Here is a 24,328-nt window from a genome sequence, read left to right as displayed (position 1 = left end):
TTATCAGTTCATGCTCCATGTTACCTAATTCTAATTTGCTGAAATAAATCAATCATTAATCCATTCTGCCTTTTAGCCAGTATTTACATGTATGTTATAGTTCCCATGTGCTATGCACTCACTAGTCACTAATTTCAGTGCTTTAGAGTTAAATCTTTCCACACCTTCAACCTTCTTTTATTTGACAGGGGAGCCATTCTTTTTAAATGAAACTCTTTAAGAAGCCCAAAAGAACACAATTAAAGGAGAACTTGAAATAACTCAAGCAGAGCTTAGATGACTTAAGCCTCACCTGCCCTTTTCAAAAAGGAATCTAACAACCAATACTCTAACAGAGGGGCTGGCAAACTATGGTCCATGGCCAAACCCAAATTTCTGTACATAAAGCAGTACTGCACACAGTTATGACCATTCATTTGTGTGTCTATGTAGAGTGACGCAGCTGCCACAGACACCTTTTGGCCTTCGAAGACTGTCTGGTCCTTTAAACAGAAGAAGTGTGCCAAGACTCTGCTCTAACATATAATGTAACTTAATTTCTGTTAGTATTCACATTCTCACCATTGCTAGTAAATGTATACAAGAGAACTCAATAATCAAGGCAAAGCTTTTCCTGTGTATAAGTCTGTACTTGATAAGTGAAAAAAAGAATTTTAAACAATAAAATAAAGTAGATACCTGGGGGAGGCAAGTAACCATGAAAGAGGACACTGCCACAAGATGAACGCTCCAATTCTTCACATAACAGAAGCCTTCTTACTGAAAACATTTCAAAGCAAACTTGTCAAGAGCACATGCAAACAGAAAAACAGTACTCCATTTTTATTTTCTCTAGTTAAAGAGGATAAGGAAGAAAAAGGAAAATGATTACATTAACTCAGAGTTGACATTCATTTAGTCTGAAAATTCACAAAAAAATAAGCACCGAACTATTCCATAAAAAATTAAGACCTGGTTTAAAATCTTTCATTTGGGCAACTTCAGTGCACAAAGAGTCAAATCATAAATGCAAAATATCAAGGGAACACATACCTAATGGGGTAATCCCATAAAATTCTGCTTCATGCCTGAGAACATTAATACTCACTCCCCTACAAAAAAAAAAAAAGAAAAAAAAACATACAAAAAATTTACTGAAATTCTTTAACACTGGCAACCTGGATTATCATTTGTAGCAGAAGGAAAAAAGTACTACATTCTTTTTTTTTAAATTAATTCTTAAATTTTTTTAAAAATACCAACAAAAAAAAACCAAACGCAAACATTCTAACTTTTGATCATTCCGTTCTACATAAGTAATCAGTAATTCACAATATCATCACATAGTTGCATATTCATCATCATGATCATTTCTCAGAACATATGCATCTATTCAGAAAAAGAAATAAAAAGAAAACAGAAAAAAATTCATACATACCATACCCCCACCCCCCTTACGAATCACCAGCATTTCAATTAAATTTATTTTAACATTTGTTGCCCCTATTATTCATCTTTATTCCATATGTTTTACTAATCTGTTAATAAGGTAAAAAAAGGAGCATCAGACACAAGGTTTTCACAATCACACAGTCACATTATGAAAGCTGTATCATTATACAATCATCTTCAAGAAACATGGCTACTGGAACACAGCTCTACATTTTCAGGCACTTTCCTCCAGCCTTTCCATTATACCTTGACTAACAAGGTGATATCTATTTAATGAGTAAGAGTAACCTCCAGGATAACCTCTCAACTCTGTTTGGAAACTCTCAGCCATTGACACTTTTTTGCAGTAGTATTTTAAAGTACTACATTCTTAATGTGAACAAAGCCATAAGGCTTTAATTAAAACTTACTTGTCAATTCTCTATTATCTCTATTTTTAATGTTTTTTTTTTTATTGTGAAATATAACACACACACAAAAGAAATAAATTTCCAAGTGCATTTTAACAAGTAGTTATAGAGCAGATTTTAAAGTTTGGTATGTGCTATACTTCCATGATTTTTCATTTTTTCTTCCAGTTGTTCCAAGATACTGGAGACCAACAGAAATATCAATATAATGATTCAGCAGTCATACTCATTTGTTAAATCCTATCTTATCTGTTATACTCCTCCTTCTCTTTAAATAACATATGCATACAAAAGTAATAAATTTCAAAGTACACTGCAACAATTAGTTATAGAATAGATTTTAGAATTTGGCATGTCAATTCTCGATTATCTTTTATTTCTAATATACTTAAATTTAAAAAGTCTGCATGAAAACAAAAACATATTTTTTTATTAATTTTATTTTTTTAAAAATACCAAAAAACGCATTCTTAACTTTTGATCATTCCATTCTACATATATAATCAGTAATTCACAATATCATCACATACAAAAACATATTCTTATCTTCTTAAAAAAAATTCAGTAACAACTGAGAGATTATAGTTTATATAAGAAAATTATCAAGTACCTGGTAAGATAGACAATAGATAAGATGGAAATAATGCTTTAACAGCATTATGTTTATATCCTTTTGTCAACATTGCTGTGCATATTTTAAATTCACTAGTTATACTATAAACTCCTAGCAAGCATGATCTGCTTCTGATCAATTTCTGTATACCTCACCCAGTGCCTACCACAATGCTTGCATATAGTTATGTAATAAATTCTTGCTGAACCTATAAACTCAGATAAATGATTCTCTTTCCATCAGAAACTAAAACTAGAAGTGGAAAAAAAGTAGGAAAAAAATAGACCAGCTCTAGAAAGGATTATGTAAATCGAGATGAAGATGATATCACACAGCAGGACAGGTTAAGTAATATGAAAAAAAAAAAGAATGAAACTTGAACAATTTCACTGATTCATTTTAGGTTTTAGTTATAATTTTTCCTTACTTTAAAAATATTCCCTGGGCTTAATAAACAGATACAATTATGATATTGACTATATTTGCGGAATTGGTTGTGACTAGTTTAACAAAAGAATGGTTAAAACTTTATTTCATTTTCAAATTTTCAAATATTTGTTATGTTATGTTAACAGTACAGCAGTCCTGGAGAATTATTAGTTGGCTCAGGACACAAAGGAATAGTTCTTGAGGCACTCTAGTCTCCTGGGGAGAACAGCATCTACGGTAACTATAGTATACAGTGATAAGGGCAATACAAGAGTTTGGCGCAAAGAACAGAACTAGAAAACAGCTTTTTAAAAAAAATAATTTCTTACCATCTTCTTTTGGAAGATGCCACTTAGAGAATTTAAATGAAAACATTTCCTAGCCTTAAGTGAAAAAAAGGCAGCAACGTGCAAGAAATGTAGTAAATACAAACAACTAATCTTGCCTTTCATGAGTTATCTAGTTGAGATTAGTCATAACTATACTGATGAGAAGTAAATTTAGGTATCCATTTTAATCAATTGATAAGTTTCAAACTAATTTTACCCAAAAAATAAGCAGTTTTAATAATGTAGTTTCCACTTCCACACAGTAACAGGCCAAAAAGCAAATAAATAAAAAGCCCAACAAACTCATTATTCAATAAATATCTACCGAGCATTTACTATATGTACTGTTTTTAGCCCTAGGAATACAACAGGGAATAAAACAGATAAAAAACATTTGCCTTCAAGAAGCTCACATTCCAAGACTGCAAGTTAAAAATATAATATAAAGCAGCAGCACAAATAAACAGCTAGATTTTTAAAAATTATATCAAAAATAAATTCTTAGTGAAAGTTCAAAAGAATATATGAAATAAAAGAACAATAAAATACAAATTAGATTATATCTTCGTGGTAGGAATCCAGACTATAATTAAAAATGACAAAGTTAAAGAGATCATGCATATATCATAAAACAAAACAGAACAAAACAAAAAACAAACATGTACTGAGCCCCTACTACTCAGCAAGCACAATGCTAGATTCTAGGGTTATATGGTAAATAGTTCTTGCCCTTTTGGAACTTAAGGTCTAGTGGGAAGACAGACCACTGTATTAGTTTGTTAAGCTTCCAGAATGCAATATACCAGAAATGGAATGGCTTTTAAAAAGGGATTTTAATAAGTTACAAGTTCACAGTTCTAGTGCTGAGAAAATATCCAAACTAAAGCACCCCAAGAGTGCCTTACTTCACTCAAGAAAGGCTGATGCCATCTGGAACACCTCTACCAGCTGGGAAGGCATGTGGCTGGCATCTGGTGGTCCCTTGCTCCTAGGCTCCATTTCTTCCAACCCCTGTTTCCTATGGGGGTGCCTCACTTAGCATCTGTGGGGCTTCATTTGGCTCCTCTGGGACACAACTCTGGGTTCTGGCTTGCTTAGCATCTCAGGGGAAGGCACATGGCGACATCTGTTGGGCCCTGCATCTCCAAATGTCTGGGTCTCGTGTTGTTTCTGCCAGCTCTAAAGCAATGTTCTCCAAGCATCGGCATAGGCACTAGGTTTCTTCAAAATGTTTCCCCTTTTAAAATACTCCAATAAACTAATTAAGACCCACTCTGAATGGGCGGAATCCCCTTTCCATCTAATCAAAAGATCTCACCCACAACTGGGCATCCCATGTCTTCTTGGAGATAATCTAATAAAACGTTTCTGCCCTACAGTACTGAATCAGGATTAAAAGAAACAGCTGCCCCATAAGATTGGATCAGGATTAAAATGTGGCTTCTTTGGGATACATAATAGTTTCAAACCAGCACAACCACTAAAAAATTAGTTAAGTATAACAAATGCTGTGATAATGGCATTATAGCAGAGAATACCGAGGTAACTGGTTTAAACTGCGACTGGAAATTGCTGAAGTATTCAAACAAGACAAATTAAGCAGAGGCAAAATTACAGACACTCTTATGAAACAGATAAAGTCCAAAATCCTCAGTCATTAGTCCAACAATGTATTAAATAAGGGTTTAAGCAGAGCAGTAACCTGATTAGATTTATATGTTTCAAAGCTAACTCTAGCTGCGATATGGAAAATGAATTGGAAGAGTACAAGAACAAAGGCAGGAAATCTGGTTAATATTGATCAAAGTAGTCTCGGGGAAAGAAATGGCCTATATGGTTCTTTTCTGAGGAAACTTTTAAGTAAAAATAAAATTGGAAAAAAAAATTTTTCTTTATAAAATGTACCAAAGAATACATAGAGACCAAGAAGAATTTATTTTAAATAGATGCATCTCTTACCTTAAGTCTAGTTCTTTCGTCCGAAGAAAATTTAAAATGGGTGCAAATGCTGCTGGGTCTCTATCAATAAATATCTGTAAATGAGGAAGTGTTTTATTTTCATAATACAGATTAAACTTCTACCTTTAATATCTAATACTATCTTACTAACTTAGAGAAAAGAGACTGAATTATTTATGTACTATATTTCCCAGGCTCCACATTTACATTTTAATGTCCTAAAGTTGGAATGCAGCTTAAACCATGCACATTCAATATGTACCGACTTTTACCACTGAACAGCTATTATTAAAACAACTGATGATATTTTAATATGCAGGGAAAATGGTATCTAATAAGTCAGCTTTCTCGTTTCTATTTATTGATATCTTTGGTTAGTTAAAAGTGACACCTAAAGAAAAATTATATCTGAATTATATTCTAGAATCTACTAAATACTTTAAAAACATTATGCATAAATAATACTTCCTTATATTTTCAAATCATTAATATTGATGACAATGATTGTGATTTACATAATTTGTGATTCATATGTGCATCAGTAACACAACTATATACTTTTAATGCATACAAGGAGTCAAGAATAGTAAATACTGTACCCTATTGTCAAAACTGGAAAAGAATATTTTCAGAACACAATAAGAGTAAAATATTTATCATGTCTCTTCTGGAGTTCTCTTTATATCTTACTATCTCAATTTCTTCAAGGATTGGGGAGGAGTGACAAAAAAAAGACTTTTATTAAAATAAATCACAGAATACATCAGAAACTAAAATGTTTTTAAAAGCGGTTTAAAATCAAAAGCAACAGCTATTTAAAAAGTATCTTTATTCAAGGAAGAGAATCAAAATCAATACTACAAAGTGTACAAATAGAAAGACTTTTTGCTTTTGTCAGCTGCCACTAACATTAACATTAATCGTTTACTTTCATGTTGCTGTGCTATTATAACTGCTTTGAAATGCATGAATCTATTGCTTTTGCACTGAAATTTTATAGTTCTTTAATTCCCCCACTTCCCTGCTGCTGTTCAACTTCTTTAGGTTATTCTCCTGTTGTGGATTGAGTCATGCTCCTCCAAAAAGACATGTTCAAGTCCTTACCTATTCTTCAAAGATCCTATTTGGATAAGGTCAAACTGAATCAGGATGGCTCTTAATCAATATGACTGAAATATTTATAAGCAAAGGAAATTCAGATGCAGTAAGTTAGAGAAAGACACAGGAGGAGACTAAGGAGACAAATCACTGGGTGATGGTATTAGCCATATGAGCCAAAAAATCCGAAGAATTATACAAGTCAGCACCAGAATGCTATGGACTCCAAGAGATAGCACGGCCTGCCAAGACCTTGACTTTGGACTTCTAGCCTCCAAATCTTGAGGTAATAAATTCCTGTTGTTTAAGCCAACCTACTGTGTGATAAATGTCACAGGAGTCCTAGCAAACTAAGACATTCTCCTAAATCAAAAATTGTAGGGCTTTATTAATTTGCAACATTTTCCCATTCTACTTCATTATCAAAATATTTTAGTATTTACATTCACCTATATACTATTAAAGTTTCAATTATCAATAAAAAGAAATATAATTTCCTCATTGCCAAAGTGAGCACTTACTTTACCATCTCTTTAACTAACTATTAATATTTAAATTGCTATATGCAATATTCTTTGTTTAGGGCTCCCTCATAATTTTTATAGAAGCAATCAATACATAAAAAATAAAAACTGTAAGTATATATGTCATGCTTATCTAGTGGTTATTAAAATATAAGCTCATCTATCTTCTTAGAGTCACTAAGTGATAAGGACCGAGTATTATAAGCATTAACTGAGCTAATTTCGAAATATGTATCAACATTATTATACTCACAGCACCAGTTTCATCTCGAAGTGTTGAAATTCTTCCACTCAGTAAACTAGAATCATTAATAATAAGCTTGTTATTTTTTTAAAACTGCCTTATGAACAAATTCCTTATCAAATGTCAAAGGCTACTACAACTAAGTCATACTATATCCAAAGTAGAACAAAACAAAAAAAATTTTTTAATCTATTTTAAAAATGTTAACATCTTTATCCCCCAAATTTAAAATATTAACTTTAATTGAGAAGGAAAATTTTATTAATTTGATAAATAATCAAATGTGGTACTAAAAAGTCATACTAAAGACTTAAATGAAATACCTGGAGAAAAAAGAATCTGGGATCCACATAAGAGTTTGTCTTGAGGTACTAAATCTGCAATTGAAAATTATCTGGTATTATAAATGAGGACATGATTTGAAATTTCAATGTTAGTTAATTTGCTTTAATATGATAGTTAATGATTTACAAAGCTGTTTCGTAGATATATCTATACAACTATATTAATTTAATTTTAATATTTAAAAATTTTTCCATTTTCAATTAGGATTATTCAAAAAGCCCTAAACAAAAAACCTGTCCTTCCCCTCTAGTAAGGCAGTTATTAATATCTCCAAACAATTTATGCTCATTACCATTTCAGTGACTTTACCCCAGACAGTCACTGTCTCCTCATGTCCAAGTCCCACCATTCTTCTAGATACTACCAGTTTTACTAGTCTTTCATGTTTTTTTCAAAAATTAAATATTATATGATTTCTTTTTGAGGTCTCAGAGTTAATTTCATTATAGATTATGCATTTAAGGCTTTGTTTGCATACATATTTGCAACTATTGCATTCCTTTATTCATTCAAAAATTATCTAGCAAACATATTGTTCTAAGGTTAACTGTCATTTGATCAAACCAGCTTGTTGCCACTAATTTTGGGGGGATCTTCACTTGATATTATACTCTGTATAATGTAGCAGACTGGAACAATAAACCAAGAAAACTGACATGGTTTAAAAAAATGCAATCCAGGGCAAATCTAGTCCAGTACTTGTCTTGAATATTTTCATTGTAAGACATCATTTTGAACTACATATGTGTTTTTACTTTTTGCCCCCATCCTTATGTGTCTTCATATAAAAGAAAGCCTAGCAGGTCTCTACTTCATTCCATATTCATTTTCTAGCATTATACAACATCTCTAAAATTATTTTTATCTTCCAATTTTAACCTAACAAGGTGAATGAAGAATCATAAATAGTGGCACTGGCTGCCATATGTTATCACTGGGAAACACAGTCACTCCTCAGACAAATATGGCCTGGGGATGTTCCCCAGCCTGAATAAGTAAATAATACATCACATCCCTATTGTCAGCCATCACCTCAACTGGCAGCCTGGAGTTATCTGAAAAATGGAAATTGCTTGTTTTTTGTTCAACCCAGACTGCCAAACTTCAAAATTCATTTCATTTCCCCCTGTCATCTTCCAAGTGGCATATCAAACAGTAGTGGATTACAGAATGGATGCTCACACAAATCCTGCTCCTCTCTCAGAGATGAAGCCATTTCAGGATCCAAGTACCTTGGAAGCCTATCAGGGTACCTTGACTCATTAGGCATCATGGACTCATAATTTTTTTCAGCACTATTTATTATACTCAGAATATTGTGCTACCATCGTCTCTATCCGCTTCCAAATATTTAAGTTAACTTAGCTAAACATTCTACACTTATTAAGCAAGCGCTTCCCCACTCTCTAGCCTCCTATCTCCATAAAATTCTAGATTTTATGCCTATGAGTTTACATAGTATAATTACTTAATATTATTGAGATCATACAATATTTGTTCTTTTGTGTCTGACTTATTTCACTCAACTCATAATATTTTATATCTCCTGATAAAAGGACTGTCTTTTAAACACCTGTACATATCAAATATCCTTTAAAGACTTGTACATATCAAATTCATTTCCAGGGATTTATTTTATGTTATGTTTATATATTTTGTATGCTGTATAGTGGGGTCACATTTCATTATTTTTCCATGTGAGTATCCCATTACTACAGCACCATTTGTTGAATTTGTGTTTGTTTTTTGAGAAGTGCATGGCCTGGGAATCTAACCTGGGTTTCCCGCATAGCAAGTGAGAATTCTACCACTGAACTACCCTTGTACCTTCTATGTAATATGTATTTAAAAAATAAAAGGGACAACCTTTGCCTCCAAGCACTGTGCTTGGCATCTATCACATACTCAATAAATTTCTGTTGAAATTGAGTATAATAACCAAAGCCACACTCTACATTGAGTTAATAATTTTGTACAAAACTGATTTTGTAATTGGTAGACCTTTATAGTTACAGGAGTGCATTTCCAAAGTAAGTTAATGTTGCCAAATATCTCTAAACAGCCCACTTCATAAACCACTTAGTAGTATCTGATTTCAGTAATAGTAGTAGACAGTGTTGCTTCACTAAGTGCTTAATTCTAACAGCAATTTTTATCACTGTCAAAACATGCTTTCCAATCAAACTTGAAAGATCATGTCTGCTTCCCCTCACCCACAGCCTCACACTCTGTAAGGAAAGTATTCTCACACTAAGGAAAGACAGTAAAAAAAAAAATTATTAAAAACACACTTATATGTAAACTAAGGTATGGGATACTTCAGAGCATACAGAGAAGTTAACCACCAATTTCCTATGTATGAACAATCTAAGTGCTTTTAAGAAGAAATCCTGTGTCCATTAGTCTTATTTAAAAAGGAGACAGTTTATTCAAGAAAACATGGACAATCCTCCTAAATGTGTTTCTTAGCAGGCTCTTCAGAAAAACTGAAAACTATATTATCACTAGTAACAGGAAACTAATTTGATCAAATAAATAAATAAAACCAAATCTATTCAAGGTAAACTAAAAGATCCAAAGCAAGAAAAACTCAATCTGTTGTGAAGCCCATCAGATTAATTCCAAGTAAGGATATTTTATCAACTGCAACCATTCAGGTTTCTGGCTTACTCAGCAAATTGTCTTCCAAGTAATTAAAATTTCCCAAATATAATTAGATAATTACATAGGTCTGCTTAAAGTCAATTTAACAATTTCCATTATAATGAGCATTTGGGGGTGGGATAATAATCTAGAATTTCTGGACAAGAGGATTTAACCCTCAATCCTTTTTTTTTTTACAAACAAACAACAAAAAAAATAACATCCAAACATGACTCACAAAAACTAGGATATTCAAAATTAGATCTGACATTATTAGATCTAATATTTTTCCTTGCAATATATATGAAAGGCTTTTCTCTTTTGTGCCTCATACTTACAGTGCGCCAAGTAAAATGTCATGTGCAATCTGGTCCCAGCAAAAGTATTATTAAAGATATCAACATATTCACATTTACATTCCATGCTTCTTGCCTCCAACTAAATTACCTTAGAAACAATCTAATTAAAGTTATTTATTTTGCATCTTAACTATGGATAATGCCACTAACCCCTGCCACTCCAAATTTATTACTTCAAATTTCTTTTTCAATCCTGCAAGGTTGATACTATTACTGTCATCTTACATTTTAGGAAACTAGGCACTATACAGTGCCACCTCCACCTCCACATACACAAACAAAATAATTTGCCCAAGGTTGCTCACCTAGCTAATCAGAGGTAATACCTGAGAACCCTGTCTACCTCTCTGACTCCACAGCTTTATCTATAAGCCCCCAAGGACAGTCCCAGCCCTTCCTCAAGGCCTAAAATCATACTCAATCATAATAGAATTAAGAACAAATTAAGTCATACTGGGTTTTCCTCACAGTTATTGGTTTCTTTTTGTAAATACTGAGTATTAACAAATCTAAATGAAGCCTCATTTTAAATAAGTCACAAATATTGGTCATTTCCATAATTTCTTTGAGTATGTCCATTTTTATATTTCTCTTCTTTTGAAAATAAGACCTTAAGATAGTAAATGTTTCCTTGCTCATAAATTCTCATTTTGGGTTTTACTCTTATCACTTTGGAGCAGATCTTAATTCTATGCCACAGGTGGTACTCCTTGTGGCAATTTCCAAATTCAATGAAAAGCAGATCAGTTTTCTCTTACAATGACTTAACTGTTAAACCTGTGTTCTGTACCAGATACAGATGGCTTCAAGCTGTAATATGCTCGAGAGTCTATGATTCAAAGCAATTCAAAAAAACGTTCTTAGAATACTTGGAGTTGAATGTTCTGTGTTCTACAGGATATGTCATTACTGACTTTATAAAAATTTTTATCCTAGCAATTCTAACGTTAGTTTTGTTCACTTTTCATTCCACTATAACAACTTTCATCTTTCTTCTAAACTGTTCAATACTATAAATATATTTATCTTGTTTTGTATTGTTAGCTAACATCATCATTTAGAACATGATAAATTCAAGTTCCATAATTAATGTAAACATAATGTAAAATGTTGCTCCAAGATAGCTGCCTAATAGAATTTAGAAATTTAAACTGAATTCTAGTCATTAACAGTTCACTCGTTATTAGGCTATCCATTTTCTATATACAGTAAAGTATAAAATGGTATATATTTATAATATTGTTATGTCTTTTAGAATGTCTATAAAGGAATAGTATCAACAGTCAATAGCAACTAGAAACAAACGAAAGAATTTTAAAATCACTATCCTGCTATTCCTCAGTATTAACACACATTGAGGGCCTACTCTTGTGTTTCATTTCTGCAACCACGGTTACCAGGCCTACAATATTTTCATGTAAGTTTTAGGGAAAAATCAATTTCTTTAGTACAAGACCTTCTCCATAGATTGGTATCTACACAAGGGCAATATTATTGTAACTTTTACATAAACGTTTTGCTTTGAGGGATGACGGAAAAGAAAGCATAAAGAAAGGAATGAAGTATTCATGTTTCTTGGATTGAACTAATAATACACTTACAAAGACATTAAATTTTTAGGATTAAAACACTATATATTTTTATCACTGTGGCTCACGTTGTTGACAATTTGGCATTTTTTTAAAATATTAGTTAAAATTCTTAGATATTGAAAGCCTTTCCTATTCTCCAACACAGCAAAATACATTTATATTCCAGAGCGCTTCATCGCTGCTCTCGTATCAAACTAGCAAATTCTCTTTTCTAAGAGAAGTGATAAGCCATAGCAAATCCACAAAAACCATGATTCCCCACTCCCACCCACGCCTCCAACAAGTTAAAAAAAAAAAAAAATCAAAGGAAGAAGAAGGATGATACACTCAGAAGAGCTTTCGATCTGTTTACTCTAAGGGCCCCACATAGTAGCAAGACTCAAAGCTTCCCAGAACCAAGAGTTCAAACGGCAGTTTCTGGACACGCTGCATTAAAAGATGACAGACCCTTCAAACCTATGCATCAAGAAATTCTGAAAATAAATAACAATGTACTGCAAATGTACTGCACTCCCTCCACCGAAGATGGTTATTACACACTGCCTTAACTAGGAGTGGAAACGAACCCTGTACTACTCTATTTTGCCGAAGCAAACCAACATCTTGTTGACAGGAGGCAGGCTCATCTGCAACAGTTGAACCACAAGGCCAGGGGTCTACAAAATGAAATCTCCAAATACCCTGTAAGGTTAGGTAAGGAAAATCCCTACAATGTTCCTCTTTGCCTGTACCTTAGAAAGGGAGCCGGACAAAGGTTGGCATTCTAGGAAGGCGGCGACTCTGCCTTAAGGGCCCCGCTCTCAATTCCAAAAGACGATTCTGCTTCTCCCTTCCCGGAGCAGATGCATCACCAGGACCAAACCCGCCCAACATCCTTCCCGCCTGCGTTCCCTACACCTGGCTCAGCTCCGGCTCTCGCCCTCGCTCCCCCGACCCCGGGGCCCCGTCGCCCCCAGAAACAACTCGCAGCACCCCCTCCTAGCCCCGGCAGTCAACTCACCTGGTCCCTCCTACGTTCAGCTGGACGATCTCACCGCTGCCGGCCGCCGCCGCGGCGGCGAAGCTACCGCAGTGCCCTCCCGCCATCTCCGGGGGCTCCGGGCGCGGACGCCGCCCTCCCTCGCCGGCCCGGACTGCCGAGCCTGGGTCGGGAGCGCGAGGCGGCGGCGGCGGCGCCGGCAGGGCCAGCAGGGCGGCGGCGGCCGGAGGGCGGGAGGTGCACGGAGCCTCCCCCACCTTCCCAGCGGCCGGGCGGAGCTCTCCGGCGTCCGCCTCTTCCCTTTCGCTCCTGCTGCGCGGGAGGACGGCCCAGCCTCCTCCTTTTCACGGCCTCCAGGCCGCCGGGCCGGCTCAGTGTGGAGCTGCCACCGTCGCTCCCACGGTCGCTCCCACCGCTAGCCCGGGAGGAGGGGTCACCGCTCGGGACAAAATACCACAGCGCTCACCCCTTCGCCGGTCGCTGTGCGCGGGAGGAGGAGGGCAAAGGGAAGGCCGGGGAGGAGCTTCCCGACCCTGCGGGGCCGGCGCCGAGGAGGGTAATGGGAATGTTCTTCCCGCCAGCCGCCAGCCCGGACGGGGCTCCTTTCCTTCAGTCCTCTCGCCCTCTTTCCTTTTCGCATTTAAGAGCTTCAGGCACCAGCAGTCAACCCCCCAGACTGAGTGGAAGTCCGAACAGACCATCCTAGGTGAGCATCTTTATTCCACCTACTCCACGAGGGTTGGGGAGGTGAGAGTAAAAATGTCCTAGACGTAACAGAAGTTGATGCCTAAATGTCAGTAGTTCCCATGCTGTGAAATTTGAGGGATTTTAATACTTAGACGTTTACCGCATAATTTTCGTTGCCTTAAAACAATTTTATTTTAAGTAGGGGAGGAAATAAGACTAAATCCACAGGTTGTATAGTGCCCAGAAACAAGTTCCTGGAATGTAGTAAGCGCTCAATTAACATTAGACACATGCAAATACACGCAGCATTATTTATTTAATAAGCATATTGATTGATTGATGCTTTGGACAGTAGATATTAGAACCCAAACCGCTAGTGGCTACTAAAATACACCTTCAAAATACTGTAAAATAACATAATATCTAAAATAATACTAAAATACTAACAATGCACCCGCTAACCTAAGGCCAAAAAGGGCAGTGCATTATGTTTGAGGCCCTTGGTTTGTGGTACTAAAATTTTTGCTTTAATTCTATTTGAAGTAGTTTCACCAAAAGATTTCAAACTGAAGGCCTCCATGATGTCAAATTTTTAATCTCATCTCATAATTAAAAAAAAAATCTCTGTTGGCAAATATAGTAGTAATATCATGATGTTGTCTAGATTTGCCACAAATGAGGATAACTATGTATGGATGTAGGATAAATACCATTTTCCTCAGATAATAATACTGATAATAATAGCTAATTTTTTACCTGTAAATTTCTTAGCCATTCTTTTGAATGTAGCCCAAGAAGAATGTAATTCATATTGTCTTAACTCTTTCAGTGTCTCAGGAATTTTTTGTAACAATATATTTTCCATCTTTTGAGTCCAAGCTATTTATGATGTACATTTCTTCAGATGCCACTGTTCAAAATTAGTCATCCAAATTAAACACTTTCATCAGAAACATTCAGTCTGTGAACATGGATATAATAATGAACAGAAATAATTAGTATACTAATTATCTGGTGACATGCCACAGCTAATTCAATGAATTATTCCTTATTATTTTTAAGGAAATACATGAATTATATAAATATACCTGATAATGAGGTAACAAGCTTATGTTCTGTAACATGTATTTTTTTTGCACAATTTAAAGAAATTTGATAAAGCTTGCCAATCATTGTCTTTCTTCAGTGAGTAAAATTCAAGGAGTCACTTCTCAGGAAGATTCACATTTATCCTAAATCACATGAACAGTTCTGCCTCTGGATATAAAAATAATAATAGCTAATTTATATTTATCGAAAGTTTATTATATGCTTGGTACTTTCTGGTTTCGATATTTTCTGTCATTCATTTCTTCACAGCTATAATTGTTACTGCTATAAAGGTAAGGATTCTGGGGCTTTAAATGATCAGAAAAGTTGTTAAAAATGGCATAGTGGACAAGTGGCATAGCAGGAATGTAAAGGAAGGTAGTTTGAATCAGAGCCACTCTTGCATATTCTTAAACGCTGCATGGTTTCTCACACCTTCACGTTATATCTGAAGATGAGCTAACAGTTCAGATTAAGGTTAAAGTTCAGATTAACACTTCAAAAAGTGTTAGCTGTCTTTCCCCTAACTCCTAATAGAACATTCTATCAGGATCTGAAAGCTTGCTTTCAAATTTGCAGAATAGAATTAGGTGGTAAAAAAGCCATTTAATTTTTCGGAGACCCATACCTTGGAAGAATGTCAAAGAGCACTTGCTAACATTTTTATCCATGTTGAATTCAAGAGGCAATTCGGCCTTAGAAATTTTTTAAAAATAGTAATTTGTGAGAAGAAATTTTATCTTTCTTGATATGAATAAGTGAACCCAATTCATTTCATTTCACAGGAATTATTAACCATCAGCAAGACGTCATCAGGAGAGGGAAGAGATCTTGCTATTTTATGAAACAAATAATCACGACATCTTGATGCATCTAGATCAACGTAAGGTGTATCTGAAGTGATCTCTTACTCATAAAACTTAAAGTGAGGGTATGGTTTGCGTTTTAAGAATGAATTGGGGGGTGGGGAATAAAGCCCAGTTTCCAGGGTTGATGTGGACAGAGGAGTCTGGATACGGAGAAGAGACCACCCTGCTCCTCCTTTGGCTGATTATTCTTTCCAGACATTCAAAAAAGAACCTGCTAAGAGTCTACTTCACCTGCTCACTTAATGGTGTTGAGAAATCTGAACACCATCTCAGTGACCAGCCAGAGGGCCGGGACAGGGTGCATTACACAGAGAGAGCCAGATGCTTCTTGCCCTGTGCACCTACAGCCTCGGGCATCTTCCACCCCTCACCCATCTGCAGCCACAGACCTCCCCAGAAACATCTCTGGGACTCACCCAGGGGCTGCTGGTTGCTCTTAGACAAGTCGGGCAACGTCCACACATGTTAGGATTGTTCTGAGGATGTTTCCAGTGTAGTTCCAGAGAAAGGAAAAAAGCATATCCAATTCTGAAAGTGATATGGAAAATACTGGAACCTTCTAACTGGAGCTGCATTATTGCCACACCACTGCCGTAGGTCCTTAACCTAAATGATCCCCTTCCCGACAAGACCACAAATTTTGTTTTTGAACCATTAGGGGTTTTCATGAAATGACACTAATCTCTGCCATCCATTTATAAAGTAATAAGAATGACTTGATGAAAAAGTCATAAAAATATTATTAAATAGAGCTTCAAAATAGAGTTAAAAAAATAAAAGTAATATACCCAAAGCACAACCAACAAAAGAAGAAAATAGTTAAATGGAAACTCCTTAAAATCAAATGCTTTTGTCTCCTGAAGACTTTGCCAAAAAGATGAAGAGGCAGCCACCTCAATGGGAAAAAATATTTGGAAACCACATATTGTATTGTAGGTTGATACTGTCTCTATATAAAGAAGTCGTACAACTTAACAAAAGAACAAACAACTCAATTATAAAATGGGCTAAAGATTGGGTTAATTTCTTTTTTCCGTTAATTAATAAAAAAAAAAAATGGGCTAAAGATGTGAATAGACCTTTTTTGAAGAGCAAATACAAATGGCTCAAAAGCATATGAAGAGATGCTCATTATCTTTAGCTATAAGGGAAATGCAGATCAAGACTACATGAGATACCACCTCTGACCTATGAGAATGGCTGCTATTAAACAATAAACTACAAATGTTGGAGAGGATGTGGAGAATTTGTGAACACTTATGCACTGCTGGTGGGAATGTATAATGGTACAGCTGCTATGAAAGACAGTTTGGCAGTTCTTTAGAAAACTAAATACAGAGTTGCCCTATAATCCAGCAATACCACTACTCGGTGTATACCCAGAAGAGCTGAAAGCAGGTTCACAAACAGACATTTGCACATCAATATTCATAGCAGCATTATTTGCAATTTCTAAAAGATGGAAGCAATCCAAGTGCCCATCAACAGATGAGTGGATAAATAAATTGAGGTATATACTTATGATGGATTATTATGCAGCAGTAAGATGAGGTGAGGCACTGAAGCATATGATAACATAAATGGACCTTGAGGACATAATGCTGAATGAAATAAGCCAGACACAAAAGGATAGATACTGTATGATTTTGCTTTTATGTCCTTGGTAAAGGTAACTCAGGCTTATATTACAGAATATTGGGGACCTAAATATACGCAGAAGCTACAGATAGGTAAATGGTTATCTGATAAGGTTGAACTTAAATGTAAGGGAATAGGTAGAAGTGAAGGCAGTTCATTAGTGAGTCTATAAGTAATTCGACCATATTGAAGGTGAACATGATGGAAAAGGGTTATATAGAGGCATGTATCCCATCAATTAACACTACAAATATCAATAAGTTCTTACATGAACTACTTCAAAAGTGTGAATATTGTACGAAGAGTTTAAAGTATCAGGGTATAGGTGGAAAACTGCTATTGCATGCTATGGGCTGTGTTTAACAGGAAGACATTAACAGTACCATAGCAATACAAGGGGTAAATAATTCAGGGCGGGGAGGGGAGAACAAGAGCTAAGGGGAGGTTTGGATTTTCTATTTAATTAGTGTGTGTTTATCAGTTATTTTTCACTTTGGAACCACAAAAATTGTCTAAAATTGAGAGGGTTGATGATTATACCATTAAGTGAGGATTATGTGAAACTTGTACTGTTGACTTTGAACATTATATAAAATGCCCAATGGATGAAGGTGGCTGAAGGATATACTGACTGAGAAGTAGAATGGTGAACTGTGGTATATGTATATGATCAAATATTCTGCTGCTACAGAAAAGGACAAGGTATGAGGCATGCAACATTGTGAATGAACCTATGCGGCATTATGTGATGCAAAATAAGCGAGAATCCAAAGTGCAAATATTGTATGGCCTCATTTAGAAAATACTTATAAAAAAATTGGGGCATAGATTGTAAGCTCTTATAGCAGTCACATTTAGTCTGGAGCTGTAATTGTTATTTCTAGATTTTAAGAGGCTGTGCTATGTATGTATATAACCTGTTATTTCCCTTGAACTGTGGGTACCTGTGTGATACTTAAGACTTGGAGTGAATGAAGTTCTTCAGCACTTTTAAAGTCAGTATTGCCACATACAACAACTGTTAAAGTGAAAAAGAGATCAGGCTTCAATTAGAGATAAGGATGAAGCCAGTCAGGTCGGGACTAAGGTAAATCAGAATACAGGTGTAAGAAGGACAGTGTCTGTATTTTTAGAACTTTACTGTGAGATGGAAGAGAGGTTATTTTGTCGAAAAGCTAAATCTTTGGTAGCACATAATCTAACCCAATATGTCTGGATAGCTTATTTAAACAACCCAAACACATGGAGCCCAAAATAGGCTTGTAATTCTGTATAGCTTAATGTAATTCCCAGATACATTGGAGAGTACATTGAGCAGATAATTAAAAAGTATTGGTGGGGGTACAAGGGTAGTTCAGTGGTAGAATTCTTGCCTGCCATGTGGGAGACCTATGTTCGATCCCCAGCCCATGCACATCCCCCCCCCCCCCCAAAAAAAAAGCAAAACTTCAACAAATGGTGCTGCAGTAATGGTATACTCACATGGAAAAATAATGAAACGTGATCCCACCATATAGCATACAAAAAAAAAAATGATTAGAAAAAAAAAGTATTGGCAAAGTCCCTTGTGGGGCGGGAGAAAGGTGGAATTAAATTTTACCACCAGGGAAAACCCTGGTAGTGTCTCAAACACTGGGGACTCCCAAGTCAATAGGCCAAGCACTTGATATTGAGGCTTGCTCTTGTGAAACTTATTTATATACCAGAGAAGCTAAGCTTACCTATAGTTATGCCTAAGAGTTACTTCCAGAGGACCTCTCTTGTTGCTCAGATGTGGCCTCTCTCTCTCCAAACCCGATTCTGCAAGTAAAGTCATCACTCGACCCTGCTACATGAGACATGACATCCAGGATCAACAGCTTAACAAATAAGCTATCACTGGCCAAGAGAGTTCAAACTCTGGAGGCTCCACTTACGCAAGCTTTAGGTAGATATTGCTATTTATCGTGGTTTACCAAAGCCCAGCCAAAACCATTCCCACCAACCCTAAAGAACACCTAGGGCTCTATCTGAGATTCTACAAAGGATCCACACACTAGGATTACTTTCCAAAAACCTACAATCTCTAGATGGGTTCCTAGGCTAGATAAGTCCTGAAACCCATAGGGGCCAGCCTCTCTAGAATATCCACCTAACTCATATTATCAATAACCCTGTCCAACAGGAAGAAGTTAGAATGGGTGTAGCCTAAGTACCCCTAAACATTGGGAGAAAGATCAAAGGAGAAGATGGAGTTATAATAAAGAAGATGGGACATATGAGTATGAATGCTGAAGCATTATATTGATATTTCTTTTAGTCTCCAGTGTCTTAGAGCAGCTAGAAGAAAAACCTAAAATTGCAGAATTATGTAACCCATACCAAACTCTGAAATCTGTTCTATAACTAACTGTTACAATATGCTTTTAAATTTACTGCTTTTTTGTATTTTTCATAATAAAAAAAATGAGGAAAGAAAAGAATAAGTTGGAGCACCATTAGCAAAATCAAAGACAAACAGCAGAGAAGAAATATTTGCAAAATATATTGGATGAATTATTTAAAACCACAGTATATGATTGTGTGTACGTGTGTGTATGATTCTACAAATCAAATGGGAGAGGAAACAATGAAAAACTATGGAAAGAATATGCAGAGGCAAATAATGGAATAATAAATAATAAAAACATTAAAATACTTATTGAAATGAAAGAAACCCATGATTTTTCATTATGAGGCTGACAAAAATTAAGAGATTTATAAAATCCAGTGTTGGGTGTAAGTGGTTACACTCATGCACTATCATTGGAATCTGAATGGGTACAGAGTGTATGGGAGAGAATTCGAGTGTCAAGGTTGTAAATATACACACCCTTAGCCCAATTCTTCTCTCTTAGGAATATGTCTTACAGACATTGTAGAAAGGTACAAAGGTTCATATCAAGGACAATCATTTTAGTAGTGTTATAATAGCAAAAATTTAGAATCTGTCAGAATGTTCAATAATGGGATGATTTTAAAAGTCATGTTGCATACCATTATGGGGTAAATCTATATGAACTGACAAGAAAAAATCTCTTAAGTACTTTATTCAGTGGGGGAAAAATCAGATTTCAGGACAATACATTCTGAATACAGTCTCATTTATTAAAAAAAGTGATGAGGATGTAATTAACAGCACTAACTTATATATCTGAATTGATGAAAAAAAGAAATGTTAGGTTGCATATATTGTAACAGAATAAAAATTTTTTAAAAAATCCATGGAACTGCATAACCCAGGGAACACTTAAGTTAGTAGTGCAATTCTATAAATTATATAAATGTGCTTTCTTCAATTGTAGCAAATGTAACACATCAGTGTAAGGTGTTAATAATAGTGTGGTACATAGGAATCGTGTATTTTATGTATTTTTTTTATGAAAACCCATAGCTTATCTAAAAAAAAAAGAAAAAACTACCCTAAGTACAAGCTAAAATTATCGGTTGAAAGTAAGAATTAATTTTGTAAAGGTGTAACTATAAGTGTGATGTGTGTTATTTAACCTTCTCAAAGCAAGGTTTATTGGAGCTATATATCCATTTTTGTTTTATAACTTTAATAATGAATTAAACTGCTGTTTTTGAATATGTTATTAAGAATATTGGATAAGTTTTCCCAAATCTAGTTGCATGATGTATTCTGCCAAAAAAAAAAAATTTGAATGAATAATTTATTCCTTGTGGGCATACACAACATATAATAATATATAAAATATTCTGTGGAGTTCTGTAATAAAGACACATGTATATCTTAATTTCTTTTTATGAATAATCTACTAATCCATAAAGAAATTTTGACCCTTAATCCTTTTGAAACAGTATTGACTACAGATAGGCGATCCTTTCTAGAAAGGCTGCTTATCAATTATGATAAAATCTGTTTTATATGATATTCACTAATCATTTTTTTTAGCTTTTATGATTTTGTTGGTAACGACCTTTCTAGGAATACAGAAATTCATCCTCTCAACAGTCTGTCTACTTGATACAGACATACACATTTAAAATTCCATTAAATGCTGTGTACAGTTTAAATTGCCCAGTCATCCTATTACATGTTACTTGGTCCTTTCCATCCCCTGGAGACATATACAAGCTAAGTTTTTATTTTTGTTTCATAAGTCACTGTTGTTGTGAAAAAATAAAAAGCAAAACCTAAAATCATACGTCTGTATCCACTAATATTTCTACATAAATGTACAGAACAAACCTGAAGGTGCACGTATTAAACTAGGAAGAGCGGTAACCACTAGAAAAGTCATCAGAAGCAGTGAGGAAAAAGCAACAGTGAAGAAAAGAGATTAAATCTTTTTTAACTCTACCTTTCATATTGTTAAAATTGTTTACAGTGAGTTTTCACTCATGTGTTAGTTGTATGTATGGAAGTATGTAGGTGTGAACGAATGAATAAGTAAATAAATTAATAAAATGGATTTGAAGTTGCCCCGATGACAGCTTAACATTGCATTATTTTAGTGGGAGAAAAAGAGTGAAGTTAAATTTACCCCTCCTGAAGGAGCCCATAGCTCTTGCCCGTTGAAGCGTGTACCTCTTGTGATTATCACATGTGTGTTGGTGGAGAAGGGGGGAGGATAGCTCGATAATTTAAAAAGTGTTTTGGCACTATTTAATTTTAGACAAAGGTAACTTTGCCATTAACTGATATTTGAAAGGCCTGCTTTCCGATACTCTGTATCAGCTCCAGCTCACACCTTACCTCTGTGCACACACTTGCTTCTTAATCTCTGTCCCAACAATCCTTCCTAAGTGGGCAATATTTTAAGTTAATCATGAACACTGTCATTTCCATTGCATCTGCGATTTTGAGTGACAATTTTAAATAAGTCGATAAAAATACATTCAGAGAGTGATGATAATAATAGTGAATGCCATGACAAAGGTGGCATCTAGTGTAGTACCTCGAAGACAGAAGACATGCAAAAATCATATATTGTATGAATGGTGAATTGAATCAATGTGTGACATGATCTTACATTTTAACAGTTTCTGTTGAGAATCGATTGAGAGGGGAACAATGTGGGGAGCCCCAATACAAGCAGCGAAACCCATTAAGAAGAAAATGATTGTGGCTCCTTTCGGGCAGGAAGCAGTGACAGCATTAAGAAATGGTTGGATTATCAATAGATAGATATTGAATATAGAGTTAACATTTCCTGAAAAACTAGATGTTGGTATAAGACAAAAGTCAGAGTCCACAATAATGCCAGGATTTTTGTTTCAAGTAACTGGAATGATTGAATTTCCATAAACTGAGATGAACAGGCCTGCAGAAGGATTACTTTTTAAGAGGAAAATAAAAATTCTGTTTAGGGACTTGTTGAGTTTGAGTGTGTATTAGACAAATCCTTCTCAAACTATCTCTGGTGAAAGACTAGTGTTTTTGTTGTAGTTGTTTGTTTCATTTCCAGTCCATTGTAGATCAATATTTGTTCCTACTGCACATAACTAGAACTCTGGCCACATGCAATTTGTCATTGCAAGGCTGAAAACACCTGGACTAGTGTTCAATGAGATGAGGCCACCAATTACACATTTGGATGAGGCCATAATGTTGATTTGCTGTAGAAGTTTCGAAGCTGTTACTCTTATTTTGATCCTTACTTCATTGCAGACTGGGAACAAATGGTTTGTGAATGTGTACCAGTCCAAGGACCACAAAGGAAGCACTGTATTAGACAGTCAAGTGAGATGTTGTGGAGGCAGTTGTACACACGAATCTGCAGTTTGGGAGAGAAATCCAAGCTGAAAATAGTCTTATCTTTTCTGAAATAAAACCTTCGGAATTGGTGATATGATAATGGCTTTTAGATCCATGAGACTGCCTGAGATCACAAGGGAATGCATGTAGAATAAGAAAAGAAAAGGAATCAGGACAAAAGGCATTAAGAGTTTGGGAAGAAACAGGGGAAAAGATTAGGTTGGAATACCAGTGAGATGGAGAAAAACCAAATGAGGATGGGGTCCTGGGAGAAAATCGGGCGAGTAAGACTTAATTAACTTTTGGATTTGCAATATGAAGGAAAGTGGTGACCGTGCAAGTAAGAACAATTCTAGTGCAGAAGTGGGGGACACGGCATGAATGATGGAGCTTTGCCATAAAGAGGGTTCAAAAATGGACAGTAGCAACCTAGGAAGTAAGATCAGGAGAAGACTTTGTAAAGATGGTAAAAATAATAACATGCTTATTCATTCAACAGATAGCAAAAAACTGAAAATTCAAGAGAGGCAGTCTTTGGTTAGGTGAAAGAAGGTGAGATATAGTCAAAAAGTAAAGATAAAGCAACAGCACAGGACGTAATTTCCACAGTACTCGCTGTGGCTGTTGTTACTGTTATTATCTTCTAATAACTCTAAAAGTAGATGGACCCATTGTTTGGGTACGACCCTAATGAAATGCTCTGAATATAAGGTATTAAAATCACAAGCTTATAGTTACCTGGCAGGGCAGATACCATGATCACGTAGCTGGTTTTCCCAGGGCGAGGCTTATCCATTGCACTCCGGATGTATTGACCCCTGCGATTTCCCCAAATGTGGGAAACTCGACTGCATAATTTGTGGTAGTGGGAGACTGTGTTCGCACTCTCCCCTGGCTTTGTTTGTTCACTGTGAGGCTAATCTTGTCAACAATGCCTTGGCTGTTATGCGGGAAAAAAAAAATCACAAGCTTAAAATTGTAAGCATTAATAAGGAAAATTTTCCCTCTCACAGAACTATCAATTTCCAAAGGCAAGCCTTGGAAAAAAAGGGAAGAGCTCGAAGATTCACTGTATTCCAACATTTCTAGTCTGATGACATGCTCATGAAAGAAGTTGAGGTTTGGGGCAAGCGGGAAAGACAGTCATCTGGAAGCAGTAGTGAAGGTCTAGGAGAACATTTACCCTACTTCCTGGCCTGTGATATGAGGCTTGTGGGAAAGGAAACAGCCAATAGTTGAGAGCTTGAGAATCGGGTCCCCAGGAGAGAACCAACCTTTTGCCTATGCCAGGAACATTCAGAAAAGAGGGTGAGGATAAAAGGAATTTTCCTGATGAAGGGTCATGACTCA

The 24,328-nt window shown here is 35.6% G+C and overlaps 1 protein-coding gene, 1 long non-coding RNA gene and 1 other non-coding gene across 6 annotated transcripts in view; 2 read left to right on the top strand and 1 right to left on the bottom strand.

Annotated features, from left to right (window-relative positions):
• The window catches only part of KCTD3 (potassium channel tetramerization domain containing 3), a 76,525-nt gene extending 63,439 nt beyond the window's left edge, over window positions 1–13,086 (bottom strand). For 2 of the 4 annotated variants that reach the window (XM_077157817.1, XM_077157818.1), the window contains exons 1-6: window positions 12,977–13,086; window positions 7,361–7,414; window positions 7,047–7,092; window positions 5,172–5,245; window positions 1,033–1,091; window positions 679–759 (exon numbers count right to left, since the gene is read on the bottom strand). In XM_077157817.1, coding sequence (XP_077013932.1) covers window positions 679–759; window positions 1,033–1,091; window positions 5,172–5,245; window positions 7,047–7,092; window positions 7,361–7,414; window positions 12,977–13,062 — 400 coding nt within the window. In that variant the 5' untranslated portion in view covers window positions 13,063–13,086. Of the gene's footprint in view, window positions 1–678; window positions 760–1,032; window positions 1,092–5,171; window positions 5,246–7,046; window positions 7,093–7,360; window positions 7,415–11,142; window positions 12,169–12,976 lie in introns of those variants that run through there. The other 2 variants (XM_077157820.1, XM_077157819.1) reach the window with 2 other exon arrangements.
• A 257-nt stretch (window positions 13,087–13,343) lies between these two features.
• LOC143681081 (uncharacterized) lies at window positions 13,344–18,664 on the top strand. Its single transcript, XR_013174351.1, has 2 exons — window positions 13,344–13,661; window positions 15,517–18,664. It is a non-coding gene; the product is annotated as an uncharacterized LOC143681081 (long non-coding RNA).
• A 5,044-nt stretch (window positions 18,665–23,708) lies between these two features.
• Window positions 23,709–23,872, top strand: LOC143681915 (U1 spliceosomal RNA). The gene has a single exon (XR_013174958.1). It is a non-coding gene; the product is annotated as a U1 spliceosomal RNA (small nuclear RNA).
• Window positions 23,873–24,328: the final 456 nt, after the last annotated feature.

The sequence above is a fragment of the Tamandua tetradactyla genome, chromosome 4 (assembly GCF_023851605.1).
Source record: "Tamandua tetradactyla isolate mTamTet1 chromosome 4, mTamTet1.pri, whole genome shotgun sequence".
Classification (NCBI taxonomy): Eukaryota; Metazoa; Chordata; class Mammalia; order Pilosa; family Myrmecophagidae; genus Tamandua; species Tamandua tetradactyla.
Note: the sequence above shows the minus strand (reverse complement) of the source record. Positions and strands in the feature narration are given on the sequence as shown.